The sequence below is a fragment of the Delphinus delphis genome, chromosome 16 (assembly GCF_949987515.2).
Source record: "Delphinus delphis chromosome 16, mDelDel1.2, whole genome shotgun sequence".
NCBI lineage: Eukaryota > Metazoa > Chordata > Mammalia > Artiodactyla > Delphinidae > Delphinus > Delphinus delphis.
The window spans coordinates 34,190,728-34,213,382 of NC_082698.1; the positions used below are offsets into that span (position 1 = coordinate 34,190,728).

At 41.0% G+C, this 22,655-nt stretch overlaps 1 protein-coding gene across 5 annotated transcripts in view; it reads left to right on the plus strand.

Annotated features, from left to right (window-relative positions):
- CPEB3 (cytoplasmic polyadenylation element binding protein 3) overlaps positions 1-22,655 on the plus strand; it is a 177,847-nt gene that overhangs the window by 13,842 nt on the left and 141,350 nt on the right. For 4 of the 5 annotated variants that reach the window (XM_060034474.1, XM_060034473.1, XM_060034476.1 and 1 more), the window contains exon 2: positions 15,318-16,348. In XM_060034474.1, coding sequence (XP_059890457.1) covers positions 15,329-16,348 — 1,020 coding nt within the window. In that variant the 5' untranslated portion in view covers positions 15,318-15,328. Of the gene's footprint in view, positions 1-15,180; positions 16,349-22,655 lie in introns of those variants that run through there. The other variant, XM_060034475.1, reaches the window with a different exon arrangement.

Consider the following 22,655-nt stretch of genomic DNA (forward strand, 5'->3'; position numbering starts at 1 on the left):
GTGAGAACCACCTACATTTACAACTTCCTCATGGTGAAAACTTTGAGGGAAGGGCGGGTTGCCAAGGGAAGTTGGAAGTTTCTCTGATTTTAAAAGAGCAAACAGTTTTGCTCTTTTGGTTGACTGCAGTGAGCTCTGAAATGAGAGGAACAATCTCAGTATACTTCATAATACATGTAAATGAAATGGGGAAAACAATGAGTGTCAGGGACTAGAGGAGAAACTGAACCATTTCACTAGAGGAAATGATTCAGAGAGAGGAAAAGATGATCTTCCTGAAGGTCAAATATCTATAAATCAAACATGTCAAAATATTGCTAAAATTTTGAGTAACCAAGATTTTTCTGTTAGTCAAGCTCTTTATAGTACTCTTTTGATTTTAAAGTAAAATTTCAAGAATTCTTCTGTGTTTTTGTTTCTCAGTGATAGAGCTTTCATCGAGAGTGTTTAGTTCCCCTCTGTTCAATTCTTTCTGTCTCTAACATCACCCTCCTCGTTCTCTCCTGCCTGGATGATACAATAGCTGGCCTTCTAATCAACTATCTCTCTTTCCACTTTTATCCCCACCACAGTCTGTTCTTCACACAGAACCACGATGGCCTTTTTAAACCATAAATCAGATCATGTCACTGCCCTGCTTAAAACTCTCCAGGGGATTCCCATCACACTTAGAAAAAACCCCCAAAATCTTAATTTAACCTAAAAGGCACTATACCATATGGCTCCTGACTGCCTCTCAGACCTCATCTTGTACCACTTTCTCCTTGTTTACTCTAGCTACAATAGATTAGATGTTCCTCTAAAGCAGGGGTCAGAAAACTAAGAGGGGCCAAATTGTGCTAGAGGCCTATTTTTATACTGCCATTTTTAAAGGATTGTGAAACAACTACAACAACAGGAACAAAAAGAATATGGAACAAGAGACCTTGTGTGACTTGCAAAGCCTAAAACATTTACTATGTGGCTCTTTTACAGAAAAAGTTTGCCAACTTCTGCTTTAAAGGCTTATCCCTCCTGCATTAGGATCTTCACATTAGCTGTTCCCTTTGCGTCCTCCACTACCAGTCTTCACATGGATGGGTCCTTTTAATGCAGGTGTGAACTTGATTCAGGTGTCACTTCATTGTTGAGGCCTTCAATGACTACCTAATGTAACTATCTTACCAGATTCTCTCAATCACATCAACTTTTTTGTTCTTTACAGCATTTATCTGATATTTACTTATTTTTATTTTTTCAATAACCATTCCCCCTCTCCCCCACGTAGAAAGATCTTTTCTTTCTTGTATACTACTTTTGAGTATTCTTGATCTTGCATTTAGATGGAAGAGAGCAATAGTAAATGTTTGGAGCCTACTGCATAGTTGGTGCTCAATAAATGTGCTGAATGAGTGAATTTCCGGATTATTTCTGCATATGAAGTTTAGGTCTTCTGCTTTCTTTTTGTCCTCTCTGAGAGGACCTACAGTGCAAACTGCAATAAAGAGCTACCTGAGAATGGAGACACCAAACAATGCCTCTCCCTTAAGAGAACAGATAAACTTCTCTTTTCCCTTTCCTTGCTTTCTCTGGGAGAGCCCATTGATAGAAGAGTGGGATGTTTCAAAGGGATGTCTCAAGGACAACTTATATAAAAAAAAAAAAAAAAAAAGAAAAGAGGAAAAAAGTTTCTTTTCATCTTTTTCTTTCGCGAGAGGAATTTTTTAGGGTGGTAAGATTGGTCGAGGTCACATTTTCTACAAGGCTCCGAGGCTTTTGGGTGAAGAGTTTAGGTGGAGGCCTCTGCTTGGGAGATGGATTTAACACTAAGAGGAACCAGGCCTGAGCTCAAAAGAGAAGCCAGGAACAATGTGAATAGGGCTTGTTCTAGGTGGTCAGGTATGAGGGAGGAAGGTAAAAGCCCAATAAGCACAGGTCCTGGATTTTTCTAGAGTTTAATTATTTCACATGGTCAGGCCACATGTTTTGACTTTTGGTAGGAAAAATATGGTTACTAAAGCAATGGGAGGCATTGCCTGCTGCAGCTAAGACCGGTGCAACCAAATAAATAAATTAATTAAAAAAATAAAAATAAAGCAGTGGGAGGCAGTGACTGTAAAGAAAATGTGGGCACTGTCCTCTGGGTGTGTCAAGATGTGAGGGATAAGAGTTAAGCTATAGAGCTTGAGTTTTGGAGTCAAAATAGACCTGAGCTTATTCATCCACTGGTTATGTCACCTTGGGCAAATTATTTAGCCTTTCTAAACCTTGGTTTCCTTATCTGAAAAATGAGAAGAATGATAGCTTCTATATTTTAGGATTATTTTGAGGATTAACTGATAAGGCATGTAAAATACTTATTTAGATGCCTACATAAATAAGTGATCAGTTAGTATAAATATCATCATCATCATTGCCAGGTGGTGAAGAAATTTTCTAAAGCTACAGATGTTGAAACTAATGAACAATAAAATCTGTACCCTCTAGCAGTTTAAGGGTATGTCCCACTGTATTTTGCTTCCATAAGTAGGAACACAGGATATGGAAAGAGGTGAGGTAAGAAATGTGTGGGAGCAAGATAATTGTTGTTCGAAGAAGCATGGTCTTAACACAACTCATTTGACTCCTAATGTTAAGTGGAAAGGAGACAAGGAAATCTGTACTTGTGTAGACCTTCTAGATAAACCCATCTGCATGTCAATGTTAGCTTTGGATTTCATACATTGACCTCTGCTGCTTTACAGTTTATTGAAAATGCCCTTGTACATGCTAATATAATTCTGATTATTTGGGTAGGGTAGCTGTTACTATTATCTCTGTTTTATTCTAGAGGAAACGAAGACTAAGAAATTGAGAACATGGGTTTTAGAGTCATATTGCTAGGGTTTGAAACCTGGCTTCTCCACTTCCCAACAGTGTAACCTAGGGTAAGTTACTTGAACTTTCCAGAGCCTCAATATCTTCATCTGTGAAATGGGAGTAATGAAGATACATACCTCTTAGGATTGTGTGAAATTATTCATGTAAACAAAGTACATGGTATGGCAAATAGTATGTGTTCAATGAATATTTGTTATTGTTATCTCCCAGGGCCACGCAGCTAGTAAGTGGTAATGCTAGTATCTAAATTTAGATAATTGGATTTCATACCTTATGGCCTTTCCACACACCACCTCCCATAATATTAATAATGTTGACTCTCTGCCACTGTGATGATGTATGATCCATAACATTAGGACAGGTGGTCTAATTTGTTTTTCCAAAAGTGGTAGGAGATCCGTCTAAAGTATCCCTTTTGGTACAGTTGGCACACATATCTGTTTCTCAGCTTCCTCAGTAAGAGGACAGCTGTGGCTTCAGGACAGAACTACAACAAAAAGCTCTGGACTTTGTTTCCACTGGTTGGAGCAAAGTGCTGAGGATACCAGTCTGCCACATGAGAAGACAGAGATAGCCTACATTAAACTGAACCAATGGGAGACTTGTAGTATAGTTGAAAAAGCATGCAAACTATAACTAGTAAGTTGGAAGACTTGAATTCTAATCTTGGATCCACCAGTTATTAACTATATCTTGTAACATCTCTGAGCCTGGGTTTCAACATCTTTATTTATTCTTTATTTTTCTAGCTTTATTGAGGTATAATTGATACCCACATATTTACCGTAGGGATCCCAATAGTCATCCTTGTTGCTGTCACCTATTCATACAGTCCGTTTGTGGAAATTAGGAAAGGATGCCTTTTCCTCCAGGCAGAAGCAGCTTTGCCACTAAGGTTCATGAGCTTGGTGACCAGAGCGTGTAGATTTCAGTCTCTACTAGCCTCCTTGGCCAGCCTTCTGGTGCACTGCAGAAGCAAACGCGAGGGCCCTGTCTGTGCCGTCTTTCCACTGCACAGGGCTGTTAATATCAAGTGAGATAATAAGTTGAAGGAGTTTGGTAAAGTCTAATTCCCTCTGTGAATGTAAAGCACTGATATCACACAAACACTACCTGATTTCAAATACCAGGATCCAAGGGTGACTTGGGTAGACATTCTGACCATTGCCCTTCCCTTTGGTTCTGATGATCCGGGTGACTCGTTAACTTGCACAACACCTATTGTGTACGTCTGTAGAGATTGTGGCCAGGAAAGATTTTCTCCACCATTTTCAGGCCTGGACCAGCCTTCCTCTCTAGATATAAGACTAAAATCAGTTCTTTTGATGATTCATCCTCTTGGAAACAATCATGTTGTTTTTAGAGCACCCTGGAGTGGGACTGGGTCTTCCCCATAGGTGGAATTTGGAATCCTTTGGTTAGAATTTATCTTTGGTTTTCAGGCAAAGGTCATTGTATAAAAGCTTTGCATCAAGGGGAGAAAGAAAATTTGCTGAACCATAATTTGCCCTCTTTTCACACCTCTGAAGCCCAAGCTATCTGCTGGGCTGTTTAGATCAAGTAGGACAAGAGGACCTGCTTGTATGGACAGGTAAATCACCTTTCTAAGTTTCCATTTTGTTATCTCGAATTAGGGACAATAACAGTACTTACCTCATAGGTTTATTACATGGATCAAATGAACTAATAAGTAGAAAGCACTTGGCACACAGTATATGCGCAATACATGTTAGCTCTAATTACTAGGCTCCCTGCAGGATACTCTACCTGACTTTGAGGAAGAACAAAAGCATAAATTCCAGTGCCTTCCCTCAAGAAGCTTAGAGTTCTAGCTGGGGAATTAACATAATTATACCAGAAAAGGTAAATAGAAATGCAAAGCTATAAATGTGTGGTACAGATAGACGCTGTTTTTAGGAACTGGTGTTTGAACTAGGCCCCGAGGAAAGGTGAGATTAGGATAAGTAGAGAGGATGAGGAGGGTATGCCATATGGGATCGGTAACATTAGCGAGGTTCAGGACCACAAGTAGACCAATTTGCCTGGAGAAGTGGGGCCAATGCTATCTGAGAATATAGGTTGGGATTAGAAGGAGAGAACCCTAAATACTAGGGTAAATGTTTGCTCTTGTCCCATAGAGAACGATGAGTGACACGGTAAAACTTGAATATGGAACTGTCCAGCAGGCAGTTGGAATGCTCTTGGGAAAATGCTCAAAGCTGTAGCTAAAACTTTGGGGATGGAAGTTGAAATTGTGGAAGCTGGTGATACTTCTAAGGCAGCTCCTTGAGAGGTGCCTGTTGATTCCAATTTAATGAGGGCAACCTGTGAACAGCATTTAAAGTGAAATGGTGAAAGTGTCAGGAGATTTGAAGAACAACTTAAAACATTAACTAGGTAAGGTTTGCTTCTCTGAAGTCTTTGCTTCCCAGGGGGAAGCTGTATCTAGTGACCAAGAGACTGAGAAGAAACTTCAGAAGTGAAGAACCAGGAGAGCAGTGTCTTCAAAGACAATGGAGTACTGTTGTGTGAGTTTTCTCCTGATCTGTAACAAATTACCACAAGCTTAATGGCTTAAAAAAAAACCAAACCCACTCATTTACTAACTTACAGTTCTGTAGTCAGCATGACTGTGGGTTCTCTGTTCAGGGTGTCCAATCCACTTTCAGGTTCATTCTTATTGTTGGCAGAATTGCCTTTATAGGACTAAGGTTCCTGTTTTCCTTCTAGCTTGGAATCTTGGAGGGCCGTCTTAGAATTCTGCCTAATGCAAGTGTTTTATGAAGGATAAATGGCAAATAAAATAAGAATTGAAAAGGTGTCAGTTGGTCATTGGTGATTTGAGTAAGATCAGTAGCAAGAGCAATTTTGGCAGGATTGTAGGGGCAGAAGCCAGGTGCAGTGAGTTTGTGGAGTCAACTGGAAGTGAGAAAGAAGTAAAGCTTGGATTTAGTGGTTTCTTTCAAATGGCCAGGCTGGAATGGGAAGGAGAAAGTTGGACATAATTAACTAATGAACTAGGTCCCAAGGAAACTAGATGGAATGAACTCTAGACTATAGATGGAGGGATTAGTGTGGACTTGTAGGGGAACTCAGCTTCCTCTGAGGTAGGAGGAAAGCAAGTATGGGTGGGGGTGCAGATAAGTTTGTAAAGAGAGGGTGGGCAGCTGAGAAATTGAGGAAATTACTGCCTAATATCCTGTTTTCTCTTAGAGACAAGGTCAGTAAAAAAGCAGGTGAAGTTTTGGAATTGCTACTTTGTGGCTAGGAGGTTTTTCATAAAATTGCTGAATGAAATCAAAACTAATGGACAGAGAGTAAAGAAACATAAAGAACCCCAGGTGCTCTTCAGAGTGCCCACCAAACCATACCTGACTCACCTGGCTCCCCTTTTGCTCCCTTTCTTTTGCTCCGTTCTCAAACAGTCTGATCTAGAATTGCTTAACAGGTCCTTACTCAGAGGAGGTGGACTTCCTGCTAGTAAATTGCCTTAGGCTTTAAGATCTTAAAAGCTTTCTAGATTACTTAGGGGATATCTAATTTACCATGGTTGACCATAATGACTTTTCCTTCCTTAGGCTGTGAGGTCTTTGAAGTCAAGGGATTTACGCTTTTTTTCATCTTTGCACTTAGTGCCTCTAATACAAGTCTGGCACATAGGAACGCCTCAGTTTATTTCTCTAGCTTAGATGACCCAGACTTAAGGCTCCCCTCCCTATTTGGCCAGATTGTGCTATTTTTTCCTCTTTACTTTAGAGAAGATAGTTAACCTTTACAAATACATGTATATGTTTTATAAATTTAAAGAAAGTATAACAAAAATGTAGAAAAGTGCAAAAATCATGTGGTCCGTTTTCTGAATTTTTAAAGTAAATACACTTGTGTAACAGCGTCCAGTTCAAGAAACAGAGTAGGGACTTCCCTGGTGGTCCAATGGTTAAGACTCTGCGCTCCCAATGCAGGCGGCCCGGGTTCGATCCTTGATCCGGGAACTAGAACCCGTGTGCCACAACTAAGAACCTTCATGCCACAATTTAAGACCCGGTGCAGCCAAATTAAAATAAAGAAAAAAAAAAAAGTATCACCAGCATCCCTGCAGCCCCCCCCCCTTTTTTTAACATCTTTATTGGAGTATCATTGCTTTACAATAGTGTGTTAGTTTCTGCTTTATAACAAAGGGAATCAGCTATACATATACATACATCCCCATATCTCCTCTTTCTTGCGTCTCCCTCCCACCCTCCCTATCCCAACCCTCTAGGTGGACACAAAGCACCAAGCTGATCTCCCTGTGCTGTGCGGCTGCTTCCCACTGGCTATCTGTTTTACATTTGGTAGTGTATATATGTCCATGCCACTCTCTTACTTTGTCCCAGCTTCCTCTTCCCCTTCCCCGTGTCCTCAAGCCCATTCTCTACATCTGCATCTTTATTCCTGCCCCCTGCAGCCCCCTTTTATATCCCCCGTCAATCATTATTGCTCTGCAGAAGTTACCAGCATGCTGCCTTCTAGCCCCATAAATTAGTTTTATTAGAACTTTATATAAATTGAAACATATAGTATATACTCTTAGGTGTCAGGCTTCTTTCACTCAGTGTTGTATTCATGCAGTTCATCTAGGTTGTTTTATAGAGTTGGCATCTATTCATTGTCTTTGCCTTATGATATTCCATTATATGACTCTATCACAGATTTACTTATTCAGTCTATTGTAGATGGATATTTGGGTTGTTTCCAAGTTTGGGCTATTATCAGTAATGTTGTTTTGAACATGTCTTTTGGTGAACATATGTTTGCGTCTTTATTGGGTATATATCTAGATGCAGTATTGCTGGGTCATAAGGTGTGTGAATGTTTGCTTTAATAGATCCTGCTAAATAGTTTTGCAATGTGGTTGTATAGTTATACTTCCATTAGCAGTGTTTGAGAATGAGTTGCCCCACATCCTTGTGAATGTGTGGTATTGTCTGCCTTTTCCAATTTTAGCCATTCTGGTTGTATTTTTTATTTCTTTGATTATTAGTGATGTAGAGCACCTTTTCGTGTGCTTTTTGGCCATTTGAATATCTTTTGTTAGAGTCTCTTGCCCATTTTTCTTTGGGATGTTCACTGTTATTAATTTGTAACGGTCCTTTATATATTTGAATTACAAGTCTTTTGTTGAAAAAAATATATATAGCATATATTTCTCCCATTCTGTGATTTTTCACTCTGATTTTTGTTAAACAGATGTTCTTAATTTAATTAGTTTAGTTTATTAAATTTTTCCTTTATAGTTATTGCTTTTGTGACCTGTTGAAGAAATTGTTGCCTGCTCCAATGTCATGAAAATATTCTTTTAAAGGCTTTATTGTTTACCTTTTACATTTAGACTCACAATCCATCTGGAATTGATTTTTGTGTATGGTGGGATAAGGATGAAGGTCTCTTTTTTGCCATATGGTTATTCAGTTTACTCCAATATCCTTCATTGAAAAGACCATCCTTTCTTTACTGCAATGTTACTGGGTTTTTTGGGGGGTTTTTTTTTGCGGTACGCGGGCCTCTCACTGTCATGGCCTCTCCGGTTGCGCAGCACAGGCTCTGGATGCGCCGGCTCCGCGGCCATGGCTCACGGGGCCAGCCCCTCCGGGGCATGTGGGATTCTCCCAGACCGGGGCACGATCCCGCGTCCCCTGCATCGGCAGGCGGACCCCCAACCACTGCGCCACCAGGGAAGCCCTGTTACTGTTTTTATAAATCTGGTCACCATGTTACAGGAAGGGGGACCCCTTCCAGGGCCTAAAAGTGGGCTCTTGTCTAACGCTCAGAAATGAATTGTCCAAGGAAACACATGCGCTGACAAAGCAAGACACTTTATTGGAAAGGGGAACCAAGGCGGAGAGCAGCAGGGTAAGGCAGCCTAGGAGAACTGCTCTGCCACGTGGCTCGCAGTCTTAGGTTTTATGGTAATGGGGTTAGTTTCTGGGTTGTCTCTGGCCAATCATCTCTGGCCCACAGTTTGACTCAGGGCCCTTCCTGGTGGCGCGTGCATCTCAGCCAAGATGGATTGCAGCGTGAAGGAGTCTGGGAGGTGGGTCGTCTCCTCCCTCTTTTGGCCCCTCCCGAATTCTCCCCGTTAGTTTTCAGAGGCAGCACCATGTTCCTTATCGGGATCTCTTGTTGTGAGACAACTCAGGCAAGCGGTTATCATCGTGCCTGGCCAAGGTGGGTGGTTTTGGTCCACAGTTCCTTAACAACTATACATACGTGGATCTGTGTCTGGACTTTTTGGTCCATTTGTCTATTTGCTTATCCTGTGCCAATAACCACACAATCTGATTATTATAGCTTTATAATAGGTCTTGATATCTGGTAGTGTAAGTCCCTCTAGGTTTATTTATTTTTTGCCACCTAGAGTGTGTTGGCATCCTTGCCTGTTGCATACAAATGTAAATTTACTTCAACAAATATTTCCTGAATACCTATTTATTATGTGCTAGGTACAGTGATAGATGTTGGGAATATAGCTGTCAATAAAGATAGGCCTGGTCCTTTCCTTTTAGTTGGGAAAGCCATTCAAATGAAGTGAGATGAGAAGAGGGCCTAGGACAGAGTGCTGAGGAACTCAATATTTAAAGTCAGTTAGCAAAGAAGACAGAGAGAGAGCGTGTGTGTGCACATGTGGGCAAGCGAGTAAAACCCCAAATGTAAGAAAACCAAGAAAGGACAACATGAAGGAAGCCGAGGGAAGAAGGTATATCTAGAAAGTGTGGTCAGTTATGTCAATGTTGCTGCAAGGTCAATCAAGATAAGACTAACAAAACATCCTTTAGACTTAGCTCTGAATGGCTATTGTGAACTTAATGAAGCAGTTTTTGTGGAGGGGTAGGGTGTGTGTCTTTATTAGATTGTAAACTCTTAGATGGGAACAAAGTTCCTTGTTCACTTAGTGCTTAATGAATGTTATTTCATGATAATAATCCCGTGATCTGCATACTGCTGAGCATCACAAAGGGCCAAAATTGTGCTCTATTTTATAACACTTCTGATTCTGGCAGCTGATGAAAAAGTAATTGCTCTTGTAAATGGAGGATAATTTAATACTCAAACCTTGGCTGTTTTATTTATTTTTATTTTTTACATGAACTTTATTTATTTATTTTGGCCGCTCTGCGCAGCATGTGGGATCTTAGTTCCCTGACCAGGGATCGAACCCTCGCCCCTGCAGTGGAAGCACTGAGTCCCAACCATTGGACTGCCAGGGAAGTCCCAAACCTTGGCTGTTTTAGATAGTCAAAAACTATGCTTCATCCATCCATTCATTTATCCATTTATTCACTTATCAGCAAGGGTACAGGAAGCAACCACCAACTACCTGGGACTCATAAGCATTGTGCTGGAGATGTAAGTAGGGAAAGAAAGGAAAGAAGGAAGCCTAGAAAAATGTATTTGACCCATGTATATCTCAATGAATTAACTTTGCAAGTGCAATATCTATTTTTACAGCCTTCCATGACTATTCAAAAGGGGCCTATTGTTAAGCTTTGTGACCTAAAGATAAAATTTCAGAAAATGCTTCCTTTTTGGTTAAATAAAAAACAAGATTTCAGTAGAGAAGTTCTTTGTCTTTGTTAGGGGTGCTCCTATAATTTATTGTTTGCTTGGTATTTACTTACACCTTGGTATATATGTATGAGTCATTTTCTTTTAAATTTGAGTGCTCATTTTAGGAACGGAAGAACAGAGATAGTTCATTTTCAAATACAATAAAATTATGTTAAGTATGGGCTGTGCTAATTATTTATTGTCATTTATCAAAGGGTTAGAGGCCAAAGTTTATTTTTCTTCATTGTGAGAATTATTAGTAGACCTGTACTTGGGGTCAAGTGGATTGATAAATGCCCAGGTAAACCATTTTCAAGCACACCTGCATAACTTAAGAATTTCTACTTTACCAGTAGTCTTGACATATTAATTTCAAATAATTAAAAAAAATCTATTTCTTAAAACAAGTCTTTATAAGAGTTTTATGAGGGAACTTTTTTTTTTAAACTTAATTGAAGTACTTGAAAATGTAGAAGTTTGGTAGGTTAGCGAAGTATTCAGGAATAAGATTAGCCATGAGTTGATCTTTACAGACTCTGTAAGGAATATGGTTAGTATAGCACGTTGGCAGAGGTAAAGCTTTCTTTAGGAAGGTAGAAGAAGAAAAGAAAAAAGGGGAATATACGCTGAGTTCACGGTAGGAATAAGAAGATAATTTATTTAGTTCTTTTAAAAAGAGCTTTTGGCAGATTCATTCAAAATGATTTTTTCCTCTTAAATTGTTAGTTTTGGTTTTTTCCTTAGAAATAACTAGAAACAAAGACTACTAACTGCTGCAAATTGGTAGTCTCTGGTCATACTACTTTAGTTGTAATTGGTGAAGAGGGGAAATAGAGAAATAAGACGGTTTTAAATGGTGCTTAACATTTTTAGTTCTAAGTCCAATCAGCATAATCATCAACTGACATTTACTCTGAACCTCTTGGGTGAATGGCACTGAACCAAATCCCACAAGAAATAATATCTTCTGCCTATGTGAGCATACTGGTAATTGAACTATTGCTCTCAGAAGCTATAGATAATACCAGTTGATAAGATGTTATGAGATTCCAGCCTTGGAGTTACGAGGTTAAGATAGGAAAAATGTACACCGGAAAAAAAAATTTTAGATAGAAACTGTATCTACTTTCTGTCTTGAATAAAGAAATCACTGCCCTATACAGTGAAACTCTAAACATGTCAAATATTTTTTTAATGTTTAACCAAACACTATTTTAGCTTAAAAGAGTTGAATTTTATTTGATCATTGTATGAATAATGCAAGGTAAACTTTCATTTTGACAAGTAAAATAAGGAGGTGAGTTGATTTCGAGCACATGAAGTAGAATCTTGAAGTAAGTGATTTGTGCCTTCATTTCAAATACAAAGAAATCTTGGTGGATAGATAAGATGTCAAAAATTTGTGACTGAAACCTATTTTTAACCTGACCTCCAAGGTTTATATCATATTTAATATTAAGGTACTTTTCATTTTATAATATTAAGCATGTGTCTTCTAAGTATGGTCAGATTTTAAGTATCTTTCCCTAGTAGTCTGCCTCCTCCCTTCCTTATTCCTCCCCACCCCATCTCTTTTGCTGTGGTAGGGTTCCTATTGCTGGCTACCCAGTCATTACCATTCTAATACCATTTAAGGTAGCTCTGCTGGGTTTCTTTATTTTGAGTCCTAGAATCCAGTTTCTCTTTTAACCTGGCCTCCTAAATCAGTTGACAAATCGGTTTATTTTCCCCCGTGTTCATCTTAACAACTCGTGATTTAGATTGGTTAGGAAGATACAATGTAATCGGCACAACCTCTTTCCCGTGGAATCAGTATTTTGGAGACTTCCTCCTTTCCTAGCGGAACATTCTCCAGTCGGGCAGCGGACCTAGCTAAGGACTTCAGCCCCCACAGTTCCCTGTGTGCGCATGCCCTCTCTTCTTACAGTTGTCAAAGTGCTCTTGCCAGAGCGGTCACATAATCAACCTGAAAGAAGAAAATAAATACTGTACACTTTTTAATTTTATCGATCCTTAAAAACTGGACCCTCAAAGGTAACTGCTGCTAAGAATTTGTTACTTGAGATTGGGTGATTGCATGTAGAGGAAGATCTATTGTGTGTGGGGTGGGGGGAGGGGAAGGAGGTATCTATTTCTCGGACTCTGCTGTAAATAAGAAAAAAGAAAAAAAAAACCCAACAAACAAAAAACCCACCCAAAGGAACAGACTGTACAAGCAGTTACTGACATTGCATATTAACTTTGTAAATGTTATTTTCATCTATTGCTTATCTTTTGTTTAAAAGGGTCTTATTTATTAAAGATGGGTCTTGACCTTGACAGAGTGAATTTATGCAGGCAGTGAAATTCACGTCTTTAAGAAATGTTGAAAAGAGAAATGGGTGTTCCTGGTATGATAAAAAAAATTTAATTTAATAAATATATTAATATTACTTATAGCCTTAAAATATTCTGAGTCTAGCTTACTTTTTGGCTTTTTTGCTATAGTACAGCATTAATTTTTCCACCACAGATATATAGTTTAAACTGAAGGCATTAACAGAAAGCATTGATACAAGCATTGGAAAAGCTGAGTGATATTAAAATTCTAATCAAACGCATATTTCAGCCATGATGATATGGCTGTTGTAAAGACAATTCTAGCACACTGGAAGAGACTCAAATCCCAGATTATAATGGTTTACTGCAGCACTGCTTAAACCAAGGATGAAAATGTCTCTTTCTGTGTCCATTTCCTTTGGCAGCAATAGAACTTTGTGCTGTTGTGAATCCAAGCTCTGCTTGCTTCTTTGTCATATTTTACAATACTGATCAAAGCCATTATTTTAGATGAAGGGAACTGAGGAACACAAAGTCAATCTTAAGTAGGTTTTATTGGCAGTAGCTGGCAATTTGTGATGTGTATTATATTGGGTTGGGTTTTTTGGGGGTGGGGGTCAGGGAGGGAGGAGTAGAAAGGAGAATAAGGTGGCTGTGAAGCTTTTCCTCGAGCCCACTATTTTGTCTATGTATTAAACTTTGAAATGAAAGATTAACCATTTTAAAGATACTCTTTAATAAAACAGTAGAACTACTTTTAATCCCATTTCTTAGTCTGACATATTTTGCTTAATAGTTGAGAGGGGAAGCACAGACATTTTCTAACACATTTATCTTACAACATTTATTATCGTGAGAATGTCCAAAGACAGAACTTCTGTGTGTATCTGAATGCCCTTTACAAGTGTCCTGAGAAAGATGCTTTTCCAAGTATCTGAGTTAATTAACTACATTAAACATATTAATAACTTTGTTGCAATTATACTGAATCATCATCTAAAAATAATTGTATATTTGGTCATATGCTCCTTGAACACTTCAAAATACTTGTTTTCAGGGTCTTAGCACTGTAATATTCATATATTTAAAACAATTAATGTGCTCTAAGGGACAAGCTAACTCAGTGATAACTACGTATATGGAAATCTCCTGGTTTTGAGCGATGACTATTTTCATCCTTGAATGATAAAACATGCTGTATGGCAGAGGTGAATATAGCCCTTCTGTGCGAAATGGAAAATACCATACTCTCCTTATATGGCTAAATGAAGCAGTGATGGCAATGCACTATAATTACAATGTATGAGAATTGGGGACTTTGTACTATGCTATTTTTAACACGTTAGCTAGCATTTGGTAATTCAGGGTCTTCAAACCATAATCTTTCACTGCTAATACTAGTGATAAGAGAATGGATTCTAAATTTGCCAAAGTCTTGTGACCAAGGCAGTAGCAGGAGGATTCAAAAATGAAAAATCTGGCAACCCCAGAATTATCTTGACTTTCTACTTAAATCTCAGAGGGATTTTTTTAAAAGCCCCGCCCCCACCCCATCGCATAGTCACAGTCCCCCGCCCCCTCCCTCCGTCCCTCCCTCCTCCCTCCCTCCGCGTCTCTCTCTCTCTCTCTCTCTCTCTCTGACCTTAAATCCAACCAGAACATTTCTTCACTCTGCGGAGAAATTCTCAGGCTCCTGTTGAGACCTGAACCACTGAGATGCCAAAAAATCTCTTGTGAGGCAGAACTGGAGACGAGAAAATTGGAGAATAAGCAGAAAAACCCTAATCCTTAGAGTAACAAGAAGCAAGCACTTGAAAATGTTTCAGTAGATTTTTACCTCTTTAAAAACAATGTTTTTTTTGTTGTTTGTTTTAATGTCTCCTAACAAAATGGAGTAGCTGCAGCTCCTGGGAGGCCAGAGAATGATTGTGCAGCTGAGTCCTCCTCCTAACAAATGCCAAGGATTTCCTCCCTCGTGGTTCGCTGCTGCTAAATGAAACAATTATCGAGGCAAGAAGGCAGTTTGCTAATCAAGGGGGATAAGACTTCTGTTTCTTTAAAGTGCCGGAGCGGGGGTTAGAAAGGGTCGTGTGCGGTGTCTTTTTAACCTTGCTGAAGGACGCAGCAGTATTTATTGACGTATGCAAATAGCTAGGGGAGGGTGGTGCTTGGGAAAAAACAGGAACCAGAATCGGTTTCTCATTGCAGGGTGAACGCTCTGAGTTCCGGTGAAGGGAAAAGAGACGTGGCGAAATTGCCGTCTTTCTGTCTTATAAGCACATCTCTCACTAATACAGAAAAGGAACCTAGACATCAGAAAGGGTGAAGACGCTCTCAGAGTATTTTTAGAGACCTTGCATGAGCTCCCCCCCCACACCCCCCCTCGCTCCCCCAGCCCGACCTGTTCTTCTAAATGGGAGATTATGGATTTGCATTGCAATTGGCTAATAGCGGTGGCACTGGATTTTCGCAAGTAAAACACCCGCCCGCTTCAGCAAGGGGCATTAACGAACACATTGACAATAACGCGTCTCTCTTTTTTCCCGTTTCAGCTGCGCAAACCATGCAGGATGATTTACTGATGGACAAAAGCAAAACCCAGCCCCAGACCCAGCAGCAGCGGCAGCAGCAGCAGCAGCAGCAGCAGCAGCAGCCCCAGCCCGAGCCCGGCACAGCCGAAGCCCCGTCCACGCCCCTGTCCTCAGAGACCCCCAAGCCGGAGGACAGCAGCGCAGTGCCGGCCCTCAGCCCCGCCGCTGCCCCGCCGGCCCCCAACGGCCCCGACAAGATGCAGATGGAATCGCCGCTCCTGCCGGGCTTGGGTTTCCACCAGCCCCCTCAGCAGCCGCCGCCGCCGCAGGAGCCCGCGGCGCCGGGCGCGTCGCTGTCGCCGTCCTTCGGCAGCACCTGGTCCACGGGCACCACGAACGCGGTAGAGGACAGCTTCTTCCAGGGGATCACGCCAGTCAACGGGACCATGCTCTTCCAGAACTTCCCTCACCACGTCAACCCAGTCTTCGGAGGCACCTTCTCCCCGCAGATCAGCCTGGCGCAGACCCAGCACCACCAGCAGCCGCCGCCGCCGCCCGCACCGCAGCCCGCGCAGCCCGCGCAGCCCCAGCAGGCGCAGCCCTCGCAGCAGCGCCGGTCGCCCGCCAGCCCCAGCCAGGCGCCCTATGCGCAGAGGGGCGCTGCCGCGGCGTACGGTCACCAGCCCATCATGACTAGCAAGCCGTCCTCGTCCTCGGCTGCCGCTGCCGCCGCGGCCGCCGCGGCCGCCGCCTCGTCCGCGTCGTCCAGCTGGAACACGCACCAGAGCGTGAACGCGGCCTGGAGCGCGCCGTCCAACCCGTGGGGCGGCCTGCAGGCGGGCCGGGACCCTCGCCGGGCGGTCGGCGTGGGCGTGGGCGTGGGCGTCGGGGTACCTTCACCGCTCAACCCTATCTCGCCGCTCAAAAAGCCCTTCTCCAGCAACGTGATCGCGCCGCCCAAGTTCCCCCGCGCGGCCCCGCTCACCTCCAAGTCCTGGATGGAGGATAACGCTTTCCGGACGGACAATGGTAACAATCTGTTGCCATTTCAGGTAATGCTCCAGTGCACCTGCACACGCCTTCCTTCTCTGCTCCCTTTGCCTTGTCTTCCGTGCCATTTAATAGGCCGTTGATTTTTGTTCTTTAAAAAAGGCAGCGATGTTCAACTGCCCTGCCCTTTTCCAAACCCTTCAGTTCACTGGGGCTGTTCCACGACCGGGGACAAGGGTGGGGGAACACTGTGACTGCTGGAGGAGTCGTATATATGCACCCTGACAAGATAGAAAAGAGCCTTTTTCTTTTAGCTTATTTTTTCCTTCATCGTGCTTGTGCCTCTTCTTTTCACCTTCGACAAGAAAAGCTGCAAGTGTATGGCAGGGTGCCGGCATAGTCCCAGGATGAGTAGGCTGAGATTTCTGTCGTTTTAAGTGGCTACACATTTCACATTATGCAATCCCGGGCTCAGGGTGCCTCCTGAAAGCCGTCCACTCCCAAACAACTCTGGCCCCACTCTTAAAGGGGTTAACAGCCCTTGAGTGTTGCTATTTCAGACAGTTGCATATGCTCAATTAAACTAATGTGAACACATGTGTTTATGTCTCGCGAAGGTGCTGGCATCTTTAATAGCGATCAGCATATTGCCCCTGCCGGGAAAATTATGAGTGTGAGATTCCAATAAACACTGGAACTCTATCAGGGACCAGGATGGAAGAGTGGGAATTCTAGGGGTAACCCTTCCTATGTTACCTAGAAGGAGGACTTAGAAATTGTTTTTTCCAGAGGAAAGAGACAATAGGACGCGACCTTCAGAGCCATATTGCAATGGAGACTATTTGCTAGCTAGCGCTGAAATATTTAAAGCTGCAGTGTCCTTCAATTGGGTTATTTAAGAAGACAATGCAGATCAATTACACCATCTGAAACTGGGCAAAGTGAAAGTCTTGCAACTTTAATGAAAAATGAGCCTTGTGTCTTGGTGTTAAATGCCAATGAAAAACCCAGGAAGTGCCCCAGACAAAAAGGTTGAATGGAGTGTCCTTATTCTGTTCTCGCTTTCTGATCCAGTGTATGGCCACATCGGTTGGCAGTGTCCTGGACATCTTGAGTTGGAAAGGGGTGGTAAGGGGGAGTGTTCACTGGAGGGCTTTGTTCTCAGGTAAACATTCACCCTTCACTTACAAATTTATTTGGCCATACGCTGGGAGGCTCAGTTAAAAAAAAGAAGGAAGGAGAGAGGAGGGCTTTGGATAAGACCCAGTTTGGATCTTTGGATCCAAGGAAATGAAACAGAAATCCTTTGAGCATTGCTGAAAAATGGCAGAACCGACATTTGACAGAGTTAGTTTAAAGCATCAGGTGCAATTGGAGGCTTCATTTTATTGCTCTTTACATTTCAGATGTGATGTTTGGCATGGCTCCCATCCATGAAGGAGGAGATAGGGTTATTAAGAAGCATATGATTCTCTAAACTAAAGCAAGGATTTTTAACCTCAACAGTTCAAGGGGGGGTCCCTGAAACTCGTAAATTATGTGTATGAGAGTTTTTAATGAGACAGTCTTAACACATTTTTACAGGGGCCTTTCAGGAATGGAAGAGTTTAATATTAAGGTATATTTCTCCCCATTATTCTAAAGTTTGTTTTAATAAAATGAAGAGACTGCACGCTGGGATTAGATCCCTAGAGAAAAGGAAGACTCTGCTTTCTCGAATTTCTTTGTGTGTGTGTGTGTGTGTGTGTGTGTGTGTGTGTGTGTGTGGCGGGGGGCTGGACAGGGAGGTTGCATTTGGTAGGAGAGCCCCTCTTTTTCTAATAGTCCCTCTTATTATTCTGATGATCTCTACCCAAATCCATTCTTAGAGGATAACCTAAAAGCTAACAGGGAGGTTTTGGGCCTGGAAGCTGATAGTGTAGACATCAATTATCTTTTTCTAAGAGTAGAATCTGAATACAACTAGCTTTTGATTATCTCCAGAAATGGGAACTGGAGAGAGATTAAATCCATAAAATTTCCCCCAAACTGATATTGACAAGTTATGTGGGGATTGCCAGTTGTTTCTCAGCAAACCATTTACCAGCCATGCTAATGAGAGCCAGATGGACTGGATTGAGTTTGGATTCTTGTTTTTTCATCCCTGGTAGTGCTATTGAGTAGGGAAAGATGGCCAAAAGATTTGTAGAAGGAGAGATTTAATTGAAAATTGAGCTTTATAAATTTGGCCTCAGGAAAAATTACGTGGACTTTTATGTCTCATTTCTTTTTCTTACTTAAAATGGAGCTTCAGGGTTTTGAAGCAATATTAGAACCAGAGTAGGAGTAACCTGGCTGTGTTTTGGCTTGGAAAATTATCAGACTTGGTTTGTGTTGATAAGCATATTAAGTTTGAAAAAACAAAAACACCTTGAGTCTTGTGTGCAGAATTTTACATGTTTTTATATTTATTTAAATCATTTTTCTACAAAAGAGAAAATAACTTAAGTAGCTCCTAATGACTTTTTAAAAAATTATTTTGACAAATAAGATTTTTTCTTTAAATCTAGGACTGTATTTCATAGAATACCGACTTAATTTTTTTATTTCAGACTCTTTGAGCTAAAAGGGGCTCTCAACAGTAGTAGTGATCTACTCTAATGTATCATAATATTAAAAAAAAATCCATTACCCACCCCCAGCAGTGCTGCTTCACTCTCTTTTGCCAACCCACATAATAGAATATTTGGAGCTTTACTTCTGTGGTTTATATTGTGAAAGCAATATCTGTATTTGAATGTGATTTTTCAAACTGCACGTGCTTTCTTATGCCCTTCCCTTAATTCTAACAAAGTTGATTGGTTTCTCTGGGTTGGGGTGGCTGCTTCCTTAGGGATTACTTGTATCTAAAAGCCACCTCATTTCTATAAATAAGGAAACTGAGGTCCTGAGAGAAAATGGCATAACTTGGGTAATAGCGCTTTGGCTAGTTTTGTTGATGTGTGTCCTTAACTTCCTTGTAGCTCTAGTGCTGTCAGGTAGACTTCATTTATGTCAGGTTCTCTTTGGGCTCCATTCAAAGGGGCTTACTTATGGAATTATCTCATGAGATTCTGTATCTGGCTCTTAGTGATGTACCATCCACCAACTCAAAAGCAGTGAGGGGGCTTCCCTGGTGGCACAGTGGTTAAGAATCCGCCTGCCAGTGCAGGGGACACAGATTCGAGCCCTGGTCCGGGAAGATCCCACATGCTGCGGAGCAGCTAAGCCCGTGCACCACAACTACTGAGCCTGAGCTCTAGAGCCCGTGAGCTACAGCTACTGAGCCCATGCCCCACAACTACTGAAGCCTGCACACCTAGAGGCCGTGCTCCGCAAGAGAAGCCACCGCAATGAGAAGCCTGCGCACCGCAACGAAGAGTAGCCCCCGCTCGCTGCAACTAGAGAAAGCCCGCGCAGCAATGAAGACCCAAGACAGACAAAAATAAATAAATAAATAAATTTATATTAAAAAAAATTTTTTTTTTAAATCAGTGAGGTACCCCACCTGGGGTATCATACATATGCTTCATTTTCTACTTATATAAGACAGAGAAGCTTAGTTAGGTTTGTAAAAGGACTAGAACAGAGGTGTTTTCTATATGTTGTGAATTTCGGTTTAAATAGTGTTGTTGTTCAGAGAAGTTTAGAAGGGACTTTTGAGAGCACCTATTCCACTACTCTGCTCATTTTCCAGAAGAGGAAATCAAAGTCCAAATATGTGAAATGACTTGCTCAAGTTCAGGTGGGTAGTTTCTATCAGAAGCAGACTTTGGAGGCAGATTGCCTAGGTTCACATCTCAACGCTGTCAGTTCCTGGGTTTGTAATCTTGTGCAAATTATGTATATATGTTGACCCTCAATTTTGTCATCTGTAAAATGGGAATAATAATAATTACTTGCTTCATAGGAGTTCAGATAAGAAACTGCATGTAAAGTGCTTAGCACAGTACTTGGCCCATAGTAAAGTACCATATAAATGTTGAGTTATGATTATTGTTATTTTAATGGTGGCCAGAGGCTCTGCGTGATCTTATCTTAGTATGGATTACTGCTTTTTCATCCCATGCAATCTGAAAGACCCCAAACTTCTATGTAATGTTATTTAGTCTTTTTTTTCCTGTCTGAAGGTACCCCCTGGTTACTATAACAACGTGATAATCCACCATTTACCTATGACCTGGGCCCTTTGCTAAGCACTTTACATGTAGTTTCTTATTGGAACTCCTTTAAGGTACAGGACTATTATTACCCTCATTATCCGGACAAAGAAATTGAGGGTTAGTGCATTTACATTATTTCCTCATCATCACACAGCCAGTAACTGGCAGAGTTGGGATTTGAACCCAGGAGATCTGCCTCCAGAGCCAGTGGACATCAGTTAACAGTGCAGTGTAGAAGGAGGAGACTGGGCAGCATCCGTACTTGACCTTATGATATACCCTGGAGATTGTGTTGTTAAAATATATTTTATGGAGAGGAACAGAGGAAGAAAAATATAGTGCCCATACGTATACTAGATTCAACAGTAGTCAATATATTCCCCTATTTATTTATTTACTTATCTATGTAGTTTTGAATTTGTGTTTTTGGAAAAAAATTCAAATTATATTCTGCTTTCTCTCTGCATTTCTGCCTTTATCCCACCCCTCTTTTCCTACCCCAAATTGAAAGCCACTGTATAGATTTAATATTTTCTGGCATAAGTCTGCTTAAATGAAATTTAGTGTTGATTGTGCTGGTGGGTTATCTATAACAGAGAAAGAAATTCCTTACATGAATTCATGGGAGTATAAATTATTTTGAAAAATAAATATGCCTATTCATAATAAATTTTGAAGAAACATCAGTGTTTTCAACCAGCCTAGGCTACTTCTTTTGGAACCATCTTTTCAGGAAGTAATATAAATTGTCTAGTTTATGCTTGCTTTTGAATAAGGATACTATGACCTAGATTTAAAACTAGAGACTCTTCTGTAGTTGGTTTCTTAACTACTGCTCCAATGCAAAATCACTTAAAGTCCACCCAACTCTACAAACTGTTTCAGAACTTATTATAGCGTGATTAATATGTATGCCAGCAAAGCCACATTATCTATATTCTATTTAAAAGAGATATTGGTTAGGAAATATTAGAAAGTTTTCTATGCTACTGAAAACATTTATCTAATATAAACTGTTTACTTTAAAATTGCATGTTGAAAAGTACTTAGCTTTAAACTCTTCATGACCTTGCAGCAAGTTGATATAAAAATATGCTCTCAGAAATGTAATGTGTTTAGATATCCTCTAAGACACAAATTTCTGCTTAAATAGCTTTCTCCACTGGTTGGCCTATTTTGCTCTCTTTCAAGGGCTGCACAAGGTGTAATGCTCGTCCATTTGGAAGGTGTCATTGCTCAGGTGGTTTTTGGAGTGTTTTGATCTGCAAGTCTCAAAAGATTATGGCTTCGTTACTACAATATGAAAAATCTGATGCAGCCATGTGGATTTTACTGAGGAAAGGAATGGAGGGGAGTATAGAGTAGTGGACAGCCCATGAAGCTTGGAACGAGGAAGACACTGGTTGAAGCCTCAGCTCTGTCACTGGTGATTGGAGTCTAGTCATTTATTCCATGTTTCTTTTTCCAAGAAGTCTGCAAAAATGGAGAGAGAGAGAGCCTATCCTCTGGGTTTGCTTTGAGAATGTATACAAAATGTTCAAAAAATTAGATACTGTTATGACTCTTAAATGCCTGCCTAACCACCAGTAATTAGACACAGTTTGAGTTTAATAGAGGAAATCTTTATTGATAGCTAGTAGTCCAGGATTAAATGCTAGTTGATGACATCTGGAAATGGAGAAGGCCTAGAAAGATGTGTCCAGCAGGGTTGGAAGAGCAATGAAGGGCTCTTTGTATGTTATGGTGACTGCCTGTCCTAGAAAGCCAGTCATAGTGCTCTGAAAGTTAGGGAGTATAGAGTTAGTCACAAGGATGGTGTGTATTTGTAACTACCTGCTTCTGCCATGGCTGACTCGCCAATGCAAATGTGAGATTTTGGTAATTCTGGAGCTCCAAAGGCTCTGATTTGAAGTTCCTTTTCACCATTTCCCTGAAGACCATGCCTGACTCTCTGTAGAGGCCAGCATGGTTGTCAGAGGTAGAATTCAGTATAGAGGCCCAAGTTTGGATCTTGAGAGTTGAGGAATATAATATAGCCACAGCTTCAAAGTCGCTTTCCTGGGGAGATTGCTGTGCTTGCAGTAGTAGCCAGCCTTAACAAGGAATTTTCCGCAACTGGTCCTTATACCTTGTACGTGGCTTGTTCTCTGGGGGTTCTGTTATGCTTCAGTTCTTTTACATTTAGTTT